The sequence below is a fragment of the Oryzias latipes genome, chromosome 4 (assembly GCF_002234675.1).
Source record: "Oryzias latipes chromosome 4, ASM223467v1".
Lineage (NCBI taxonomy): Eukaryota > Metazoa > Chordata > Actinopteri > Beloniformes > Adrianichthyidae > Oryzias > Oryzias latipes.
Genome location: NC_019862.2, coordinates 13,147,259 through 13,158,932, shown reverse-complemented (window position 1 = coordinate 13,158,932; position 11,674 = coordinate 13,147,259). Strand labels below are relative to the sequence as shown.

At 36.3% G+C, this 11,674-nt stretch overlaps 1 protein-coding gene across 1 annotated transcript; it reads right to left on the bottom strand.

Annotated features, from left to right (window-relative positions):
• Window positions 1-2,117: 2,117 nt before the first annotated feature.
• On the bottom strand, window positions 2,118-10,843 carry tmem38a (transmembrane protein 38A). The gene is made up of 6 exons (XM_004067907.4): window positions 10,551-10,843; window positions 7,211-7,367; window positions 4,976-5,160; window positions 4,679-4,766; window positions 4,271-4,388; window positions 2,118-2,829 (listed from the first exon to the last, which is right to left on the bottom strand). The coding sequence occupies exons 1-6, from the start codon at window positions 10,675-10,677 to the stop codon at window positions 2,623-2,625; spliced, it is 882 nt and encodes a 293-aa protein (XP_004067955.1). The 5' UTR covers window positions 10,678-10,843; the 3' UTR covers window positions 2,118-2,622.
• Window positions 10,844-11,674: the final 831 nt, after the last annotated feature.

Below are 11,674 nucleotides of genomic sequence, written 5' to 3'. Positions count from 1 at the left end.
TTTCCTTATAAGAATGGCAGCGTCCATGACAAACGCCTGCTTCATATTGTTAGATATTTAGACAAAAAAAAACATTTTTTAATAGTGTTAACAGATGACAGGGCAAAGTTGATCTGCATATTTGATGTTTAATAACAATTTAATATCACTATGACAAAGGTAAAGAACATTTATTATAATTGTTATTTCTGTTTCCTGTATTTATAGTCAATCCTGTATGCCATAATCAATGCCAAACAGTTTAAAGGCCTACACAATGCCATTCCTAAACCTTTTATAGTAAATATAAAAGGTCACCTGCCAGTCTTGTCTCACTTGATAGTCTTGTCTCACCTGCCAGTCTTGCCTCACATGCCAGTCTTGACTTACCTGCCAGTATTAAAAACTACTACAAAAGCCTTTTTCAACATTGTATTACTGTATTACTACAATAGAAATTACAACAATGTTTTGCAAGGTAAAGTGTTTGCTTCACTTCCGGTACTAAGGGTATTCCCTTTCTGTTAAGCAGCCGGCCGGTAAGTGCAAAACACGACAGCAGAAGATGGAGAAAAAAAAATAATGAAAGCAAGCAGCTGCTCGCTCTTGTCTGCAGCATGGTGCCTCTCAAAAGTTTTTGAAGTCAAACGGGACTTTTTAAAATTAAATCTTTCCCGATATTTTCCTAAAGAAGATGAGGTAAAATAGCCAATAGTGGACTATTTTAGTTTTTAAATTATTAAAGTTTGAGTTACTGTACTCTAAATTCTGGTCCTACTTCCATTTGTATATAACATTTATTACCCTCCACGAGTAGAAGTTCTCATTTTATTTTATATGTAGTGGTTTAAACTTTTAGTCTTTCAAAGTCTTAACCCTCATGCTATCCTATGGGGGCAAGATGACCATTGACGTGTTCTCCCTACCATGACAAAGGTGGATAAAGGTGGAGAGGATTTCATGAAATCCATGGACGCCAGTGAAGATCACAAATCATTGAAGAAAAAAGGTTCAGAGCACTGTCTAGTGGGTCTAGATGACCCAACTCCCAATGTTAAAATGCCTAGGATAGCACAAGGGTTATGGACACAATAAAATGTCTGATAATGATGACAAGCACCTGTCGGCTTGCTAGCTCTTCCTAAAGGTGCAGCAGAGTATTGTGTGCAAGATTGGAATTTTCTTTACAAAACTCTATTTCCGATCAATGAAAGTAATGATGTAACGATTATTGATAACAATATTAAATGGGCTGAAGAAGGTTATATTGAGCTTGGGATCCTAAAATATAAAAAAAATAAGCACCTTTAGCAAAATTTACTCAAGAAAATTTTTGGAATGACATAAAACACACAAAGTACACCACTGGAAATACCCAATTTTTTTTTTACTTTATCATATCTATTTTAATTTTATTTTTCTCGAAGGGTAATGTGAGGCAGGGCCTTCCTTGATTCATAGACTTCATAGTAACCTCTATTCCACAGTTTCCTGTCAGTGCTGATTCAATTTTGGAAAGTGATCTCCAGGTATTCTGAGATTTTTTTGTTGCTGGTCATCTTTCACAGATTTCCTCAATAAAGGCTTGTTAGTGCATATTTATTTAAAGCAACAAAATATGTTTATGTTATTGTTTCATTATGTTTCCGGTTCTAAAAATATGCTGAACTGCACAAAGTAAGTTAAGTGAAGACATCAATGTACATCAAAATAAACAGTGATACTTAAAAATGGTCACATATGTTTTTTGAAAATTTTGCAGGATATTAAACTTTATGTTGTGACCCAATTCAAAAAGACATGTTTTAAATTTTTTCCAAATACAGCTTTGAGTTTTTGATGAAAGTGCTAATCATCCTTTTTTTAAACATAATTTGGAATAAAAACGCAAAATCAATTCACAAAACACATAAAGAAAATTACAACATATTATGTTTCATTGATGTTCTGCAGGTGTTTCACCATAAACAGAAAACTGTTTCAAAGTTTGAAATCCTTCACAAACAATTTATTTGTTTTTTGTTCATAAGTTCCTAAAATGAAAAACAGCTAGTTATTGTTTAAAAATAAGCCAAAGTTTTCAATTTAATGCTTCATGATATGTCATTATCCTCAAAAAATGAGACACAACACCAGGACACCATGTTTCTTTAATTTTTTATTTAAAGATAGGAATAGTTTTCTTCTCAGTGTAGAAAGCCAACATTCATTTGTTCATTAAGCTTCATTTTACTTAATTTCTGATTAAGTTGCATTTTTTTTATCTCTCTCTTAACTTAAATTGTGCTTTTAAATGGAGTAAAAGAAAATGGCTTTAACTGGTAACACATGTACAGATGTGGAACAGAGGCCCTCCTAAGGCGATCGTGTGGTTCCTGAACTTGGATGACCACACAGCATGGAGCACACATGTTTACCAACACATCAATATGCTGGTTACAAGTGTCCAGGTCAGGTTGAGAGTAGGAAATGTTTGCCTCAGAGTCCTCCAGCTTTTTAAAATGCAGAAAGCACCATGTTGCTCCAATAGAAAGGGTTTTTTTGACAGAGTATCAAAGGGGCCCTTTCATCAGAAAAGAATGGGTCTCATCCTGCGAACAGCATGAGGGCGAGTCAGATGCAGTTTCGCCTGTGCACAGCTTCCTACTCTGCTTTCTTGGCTTTCCTCTTCCGTGCGCCTTCGCTCAGCTCCTCCTTGGTTTTGAGAGGTGAAGACGGGGTGGCAGGAGAGGAAGCGTGATGGTGGTCCTCCTCACTGCCAGCCAGAGGAGAGCCGAACAGCAGGTGACAAATCCATGACTCAATGAGGGTGAAGGGGGAACCGTGAGAATGACGGGCCGTCATCACCACCTGAGAGGACAAACAGATGCAGATGCTTAGACGATGGCGATATTTAAGTCAGCTTTGATGACACAAGAAAATGAAAATTATTAGACAATGACAAAGACACTGAGATACATTTAAAAGCAGATAACTTTTCAGGGATTTGAAGCTAAACCCAAATTTTCATGTAAACTAGTTATTAAGGCTAAGAAGATTTTTTTGTAACACAAATAAAATGATTTATTTAACCCTCAGTAGTCCCTGCACTCATCGGCTGTATATTTTTCAGATTGTTTTCACCTTGTCTTGCTTTGTTCGTAAAAGTATACATTTCGATTTAGTCTCTCTGTGTTTGAGCTTTGTTAATAAACATAAAAAGTTTTTTATTTTAATTTTTGTGATTTTTTTTTTTTCCAGTTTCAGGTTCATTGTGGAATTATTGTGTAATGTATTCACACATATGTGTGGGGGAAAAAATCTGAGTTGACGTAAAAAGATGGCTATCAGGCATTGCCACAAATTGTTTTAAAGATAATTTAATGCAATGTGCAAATTGTAAGTTTGGGGGAAAAAAAGGTCAAAAAGGACCCGGAGTCCTGGACTTCTGAAGGTTAATATATTATTTTGGTCTAAAAGAATGTGTCCTTGATCTTCAGATCAAGACATCTCATGCCCTAATACTTCACACATACTTCTCAATAGCATGAAAATAGGAACAAAAACCATTAACACCTTCGCTGTAAAGAAAACATGAATCGTGCAAAATACTCAATCTATGTTGGTTCATTGTTCTTTTTTCCCTACAGAACAAAAGTTCTTTTTTCAAAGTAGTCAAGTTCGATGCTCATTTACACTTTATCCTTTAACAAATCCCCTTTCTGCTAGTTGATTTTTTCCTTTTAGTGGGGCTTTGATTTGTCAAGTATTTTCTGTTTCCACACTCTTAACAAATATCTTGCCTTCAGTGGAAATAAAACTTTAAGGACTAAAAGTTTTAGCTGATGTATAAACACACACCACATTGTGAACATGAACACTAAGAAAGCAACATTCTGTTTTTTGACATCCCATGGCTCCACATAACATGCTAAATACTAAAAGGATAAACTGAATCCAGCGTGTTTTTGTTCTGCTAAAAATATAGTGACATGTTTTGTTTAAGCACAGCCTGGCAGTGTGCCAGTCTCTGGTAGCCAAAGCGATGCAACAATTAAAAATGCATTAAAATCCAAAGTGACTCGTATGAAGGTGCAAACACTCTAGAGGCAGACATGTAATCCGGACATACAATGATAGGACAGAAATGATTTTAAAATATATATTGCACTTATTATAAGCAAGTTAATTTCTTTAGATGGATGTTACATACTTCCATCCTGACTTTTGTTCTGTTAGCATTTGATCTTAAAATCTCCCCCCATCTATGACACACTTTCCCACACAGAGCAATTCAAAGACGGATTTTTACCTTGATGGTAGCCATGAAAAGGGTGAAGACAAGGATGAGGGTGCTCTTGGACACTGGAAGCCAGTGAGCCTCCTGCATGGTGAAGAGGATGGCTCCATACAAGCTGGCTTTGGTGGGGCTGTGAAAACCAATTGTAATTTGTCAGTGAAACTTGATAAATCGGAGGGAAAACTTTAAGTTTTTACATAAGTTTTGGTTTTATTTGAAACCTGAACTAAAAGCTTTATGTTTTTAAAGTATCATTTGAAAATGAAGATATCTCTGGATAAGGTGGTAATTTCTGCACATTTTCTTTTATTAAAGTCATAAACATGTGTTTTCATCAAAGATATTTGATAAAAACAGACTGTTCTCTTAAAGCAATGCCCCATGCCAGGAATCAGCGATCTGCTATTTTCATGCACCTACAATGACATGTTGAGGATCTCATTGGTCTCAGGCCTCCAAACACCACGCAGCAGCTGCTCAAAATTGGAAATAAGAGCCACCCCAGATCCTGAAGGATAAAAATAGAAGGGAGAAAATGAGGACAGAAAAAGAACAGTTTCTTGTCATCACTCTTGTCCTGCAGTGGGCCCCTCTGTTATAGCTGGGACAACAAACCACTCAAGGCTTTGCACCCAAATTCAGCTCTAAAAAAGCATGAGAAAGACAAAGTGGACAGACTGTCACAGGACACAGTTCCTCATATGTTCTATCACCAACCTTTGACGTATCCAACAATCACCATGATGAAGAAGCCGTGATGGTAGGCGTGGTGGGCGTGGTGAACACCTGCTGCAATTTTGCGAGTCCGAACAACCTCCTTCAGGGCAACCAACACCAGTTTGACAGGAAGGAAAGCCACACATTTATAGAAGAGGTTCAACGGGCAATAAAAAATGAGGTACCTGTGGGTGTATGACAGAAAGGCAGAAGGATCGGGAAGTCAAAATCCTCCTTAAATGTCTGTTCATTTCAAAGATACGTATTAAAGGCTTGTTCACATTACATTTTGTAACCCCAGCGTTTTCAAACTTTTATCCAATACCCACCTCGATTATCTTTTGATTTATCCTAAAAGCGTAACCAGTAGTCTTTTAATTATAATTATGCAGTTTTTAGCCAAAATCAAAAAAATCTATGTCGTTTTCTAGGACATGGTGTCTGCAGAAATTCACCTCTGAGTTGTGGACGTTGGAATAGACCAAGCCTACTCACACTTCCCATCATCCATCTATTTACACTCTCTCCCCCTAGCTTACAACCCCTCACAACCCCCACATTGCATTAGTGGTGTAACAAAAAATGGCAAGCAGTATCGGAGCTATCCAGCTGTAAAGCTTTGAGCCAGATGTCAGCTTAAACGAGGAAAACAAAGATGTATGAATACTTAGAAATGCTATTTTGAGCTTATTTCTTTCTATATACTGTATGTCCATCATGAGAAAAAATACCATAAGAACATGTTAAAAACATCAATAGACAATTTTCATCAGTGTGTCTTTAATGAAGAGGGAAACAAATAAAAAAAAACACATTCCTTTGGATAAAATCTTTAAAAAATATACAATCTTTACAATTTATTAAGTATAGGTTCGGACAATTTTCTCATCTTAAGAAAAATCTTTTGGTTATTCTGATTTAAAAACTACTGGTAAGTGCATATTACGATAGTAAAGTATATATGCTATATATAATATAACTAGACAACTTTTTTTTAATTAGCAGAAAGCTAATATGTGAAATTAATTGAGGTTAAATATGAATGTCGTTCAGGCAGCTGAGTGTGAAGCTAAATACAAAATTAACTCTAGAGAAGTATTCAGATTTCGGTGTTTAGATCAAACTTTAATTATAAAAGTTCCAGCTGCAGTTTTTGAGAAACAGTGAATCACCCACTAGCATGGAGAGTTTAACAAAACTGAACTGGACATCAGCACAGCTCTAAATGCATTTTAAACATAATGGATAACCCTAAAGGATTTCATGGCAGCACCATCCACATGTGTTTTTATAGTGTATTTTTGAACGCGTACAACAGAGATGTGTTCATGACTAATTTTTGCCGGATTTCAAATCATCTTTAGGGATGGTGACAGTAGTAATATTGTAGTTATGTTATTCTTACACCTTTTATAGTACAAAATATCCATGTATATGATAATATATTACCTTTGGCACACTAAAGAATGATATTTAATTAAATATGAGTTATTTTCGCAGCTCATTTTCCTACCCAGAAGTAAGACAACTCGATCTCTGAGGCACCGTCTTTCGCTCCGTTGGGTGCCGCCCATTTTATGACATTTTGTTGCATGTTTTCCTCATGGATGTGTGCTGGGTGCGCTGGCTTGCTCACACACTCCCAAAGTATGTATATGTGTCTGTGATAGTGTGGCCCTGTGATGGACTGGGACCCTGTCCAGGGTGTGTCCTGCCTTTGCTCAACAGCCACTAGGACACGCTCCAGCAGCCCGTGACCCCAAAAGGGATCAAGTGTGTTTGGAAAATGAATGGATTATAATCTTTATAGGGATTCTTACATTTTTGTGCATCTTGCAGTTTGTTTGTTTTTTCATTTGAATTTTTTAAGGCATAAGGTTACTTTGTGTAAGGTGGATAAAATAGATTGGATTAGACTGATATGAAAGTAATGAAGGTAATGATATTAATGTAAAGTATCTCATTTGTTGGTTGTACTGCTTTAAGGACCGCCACCATGTTTCATCTGCCTGTAGGCAAAAGCTACGTTTAGAGCAAATTGAGATGGTTTAAAATAAAGTTTAACTTCTGAAATACTGGAAGTCAAATTCAGATTAGCACCCAAGATAGCTAGTTTTCCAAGACTGACTAACCCACAAATCTATACGAAGAACTAGTCTCCTGCTCAGGCTTCAATGCTTGATGAAAGCTCTTCGTGTGAGTGAAAATGAAACTTTCTCCAGTTTTTTTTCTCACCAGACAGCTGAGGCCAGCAGGATGTGGCTGTTGTGTTGGAAATAGTCAATGGGGCTGCTTCCAAGCAAGATGTCTGCCAGGATGTAACTACCAAAGCAATACAGCATGGCACAGAGCCAGGAGGCCACAGGACTTCGGCGAGAAACCTCAACTGAGCCTGCAACACACAAGGGGCTGTCACAATACACTGAATGTAGGCACGTGTACAATAAAAGATTAAAGAGTTTCTAATACAGTCTTTAAATGGAAATAGGAAAAATATTTTAAGGAAAATAACTGTGAAGACCCTTAATAGTAATTTTAAAAGAAATACTTTTCTCCAAAAGTAAATCCCAGCTTTTAGATATAATAATATTGTGTGTATCTATACATAATTTATGTATTTTAATCTGTTTTATTCCTACATAAATACCAAATGATTAGAGGATTTCTTTGTTTTGCAAAAAACGTAAAAAACATTTCACAGTTTGAAAGTTTGTTATCAGTACGAGCAGCATGTGTCTATGAGCGATATCTTTGTCTCAACCCTGTGAAGCTGTTCAGGTCCCACCCTGCCAGCATTCTTTGTCATCACCAACACATTCTTACTTTAAATGATTATAATATGTAAATTGACACTTAGTAACTATAATCTGACCCGATCAACTCTAGAATGCAAAAACTGTATTTGAAATCTGAAAAACTGTTATTTTTCTAAGCCAGTGGTCTGCAATATGAGGCTGTGGAGCCACGTGTGGTTCTTTTATCCCTCCATTGTGACTCTTTGGCTGTGAAAAGAAAGGGGGGTTGTAGTTAGAATTACTTTAATTAACTTTTGTCATTTCTGCTTTGACGTTTAACATCTTAGATAACTGAGCATTGTGATGGTAAAATGTTTTATCTCCTGTCAGAGTGGTTTATTATTAGAATAAGCTCATTCTTGTCTTCTGCTTCACAGTAGTGTCTCGTTGTTGTTCAGAGGCAACGTTTCTTGAAGTATTTAATTGGATTTACATGTATTGACATTTTATCTGGATTATACACCGAAGTTGTCCGGTTTATATCTGATAGTAAAAGCAGCAAAAGCATGACGACACACCAAGGTGATATTGATAGAAAATGTCATGCTTGACTTGGATTTCTTGCATTTTTTAATTCAAATAAAAATGCCTCAGCTTTTTGACACAGGTTGTATTTTATTTTGAAAAAAACTTGTAAGTGCTGCTATCAAAAGTAGAATATGTTAAATTGCCATACATAGAAATATAAACACTGTTTTGGTTCAATATTTGTAATTAGAGCTACATTTGAGCAATAAAGGCCTAATGGAACCAAAACATATTTAAAGTGTATTTTTCTAAAAAGTGAAGTGGGACTTTGTGGCTCTTGCTGGGTTTTGGTCAGCAAAAAACTGACCCAAATGGCTTTTTTAAGATTAAAGGTTGCAGACTTGTGCTCTAAGCTAGATATTTCATGCAATAGGATGGAATATAAACTACTGGACTTATCTTAACACTATATTTCCAAAAAACGTTTTTCAAGTTAAATAGAAATGCAAAATTTACTGAATCGTTATGTGTAATTTTTATGTTTTCCAAAAACATGTTATTCAGGTTATTTTGTGACTCTAACCTTTGTAAATAGTTTGAAAGGACTGCAGGTGTATTTGTGTACTTTTGTGGCTGACTGGCTTCAAAATATAGAGAAAATGTATGGAGAAAATGTATGGAGGAATTGATGGATCATCTTTCTTTTTGGGTATCTTTGTGGCATCCAGTCACTCTCACTGCTTTTTATGGTTTTGTTTTCCACTTTTATCACTTTAGCATTACTATTTTTAAGACTTTTAGTTAATTCCGTCTTATTTTTCTTTCCTATTGTTAGATAGAAAATTCCTGGAATTAATAAAAAAAAATCTGTTAAAACTCTGGTCTTAGAAGATATGTAGAGCAAACCTGCAATAGTTTAAGTTAACTTATAACTGTTCAATTTATTTATGTCAAACTTTGTACAATGCTGCAGAATTTTGTAGCAAAGCTTAAAAGGTAGTAATTATATACCTAACGACTCTTCAACATTGTTAGAGACATGCTGTAAAGTGAGCAGTCTTAAACAACAGGTGTGCGAGGGCCTGCTGGTGCGACGGCTGCTCGCCGTCACAGCAATTCGATCATGAGAAATGCTGCTCTGCCTATAAATACATTCAGCTAAATCGCTCATCCTGCCTCACAACTGTTGGGCTGTGGTGACCTTTGACACAAACCTTTTTTCTTGTAGTTCAGCAACATGAACTACAGCTCACCGTCCTGATAAACACGGAGAGCTGAGAGTTTAAGCTCTGCAGAACATTTGAAAGTCAAATTTAAAGTATTGGGTAAGGAGACCAGGGTAATCCATAAGTTAAAAAAAGTGCAAAACATGAGGAATATAATCAAAAGAAGAAATGTCTTTGCATATATTTTGAATTTTGTTAATCTGAAAAGAGTTCAAAACTTTAAACAAACACAGTTAAAACAACTCCGCACACTATACTGGAACATCATTATAAATACTTTTTATTACAACCAGAGCACATGAATTATGTTTGTATTTTAATTGCAGTAGCAAAAGCTTTCAAAAAAACCTTTTGTTAATCAGCAAAGGGAGCAGCTTCCCTTATTCTCTCCAATCACAAATATGCAAATCTCCTCAGGAAAAGCACTGTAAAGGTGTGATATACAATGAAACTTCTTTTTTTAATAATATTTTAAAAATCTGCTATGTTTAAATGTACAACACTTGTGAAGCAGCTCATTTTATTAAGTGTTTGAAGACACCACACTGCAGCTCCAAAAATTGCATCAGAGGCTTCAGAGGCTCATTGACTCTCTATTTCAGTCCTTTCTATTTATCTCTGGCATGCACAGGCCTTGTCTAAAGTTTCACCCTCCCTTAGGCTTTGCTGCTCTAGGTTTGAAATAATTGAAAGTATCGTGGCAAATTTGAAATTTTTCAAAAACTCAAATTCTTTTTCAATCCAATGGATGTCAGGGTGCAGCAGAAACAAGGGCAGAGCTGTTAGAGTTTATGTAACAGGTCATACTTTATAGGTCCAACAAGGCAATACAAAAACACAGGACGTGTACTAAAATATTTGCTGCAATGAAAGAAGTAAGTCAGATTCCTTTATTGTATGTCGAACAAATGCTTTTTTTTAATAACTGAAATGTCAGAAACCTGTTTTTTATTTGGTGTTACTTTATAACTGTGATCTGTTGCATGCTAGATGCACTAAATTCTAGGTAATCGTAGTCATTTAAGAATGAAGTCAGTCATTGTATCTATGTGATGAGCAGCACTCATACAGGAGTCAAACACTCACCTGGCTCATATTTGAGGTAGAGGATGGACACTATGTAATACGCAAGATCAAAGACGGGGAACATTCCCATTTTAGAGAAAGCCTGGGCAAAATCGCCCACATTAAGAACTGCCAGTACGTTTTCCATCGTGCCAGCCCGATGAGCAGCGGATCCCTGTTGTTTTTCGCTTTATTCCAACTGCTCAGTCTGGAATGAAAGCCCCCCTAAGTTAACCGGTGTCCACCGACTCTCCACCAAGCCCCCCGGTCTAGATTTGTCTCGGCTGTGAAAGCCTGTGACACTCAAGACCTCCTATTAATACCACTCATGCCCACAGCCTCAGCAGTAGCAGCAGCAGCAGCATCACGATCCTCTTGCTCGCGCCGATCAGCTGCACAGCGATGCTCCACAAAGCTGCGGCTCTTTCAAATTTGACTAGGAAAATAGAAAGCTTTTTCCTGATGGGGCATTAGACGCTTTTCCGGGTGTAGACATGAACGCCTACGGGCAAGGATTTACGCACACTCTGGTAACATCAAATAATCCGGATCCTGCGTCTAACTGACCTACATTTTAATGATACATTGTAATCTCATTATTAGGTGTTTACATTCTGAAATGCACGGTGCCACATCTTATCCTCGTATTTGTTTAAAACGTTTCCCAACATATTTGAATTATTTTTTTATCTATTCATTGCACTTATTGCGTATTTGTTTTAATGGACTGTGATGTGGACATGTCTCCACGCGATGGCACCATTGTCCAAATCTAAAAATATATTTCAAAAGTCATTCTAGGAAAGAAATCTATGTGTTTTTATGTTAACGTTTTCTGGTATTTCAAAACTGAATCCCACTACACCTTAATTGAAGATTTGAAGGAAATGTTACATTTAATCCGCTTCATGTGATCAGAGGTGGTTCGAAATGTGTTCAAGTTTTCCCTGAGTACGTCTCTAAGGCACAATTTCTAGCAACTTTACTGCGTCATGTTATCTCTTCTAAATTGAAAATTAAAATCATTTGTTTTACTTTATAAACACTCATAATAATATCAATATAGACAGAAATTGGTTAACTAGTAGAGAGTATAAAAAGCACGTTGTACCTTACGATCAAAATTCAGGATATTTAGTCTATAA

Excerpts from the sequence above, each read along its gene's own strand:
- tmem38a (XM_004067907.4), bottom strand. The coding sequence starts at position 10,677 with ATGGAAAACGTACTGGCAGTTCTTAATGTGGGCGATTTTGCCCAGGCT. Across the intron at positions 4,767-4,975 it reads GATTGTTGGATACGTCAAAG|GATCTGGGGTGGCTCTTATT; the intron begins GTTGGTGATAGA and ends TTTATCCTTCAG. Across the intron at positions 2,830-4,270 it reads TTTTCATGGCTACCATCAAG|GTGGTGATGACGGCCCGTCA; the intron begins GTAAAAATCCGT and ends TTGTCCTCTCAG.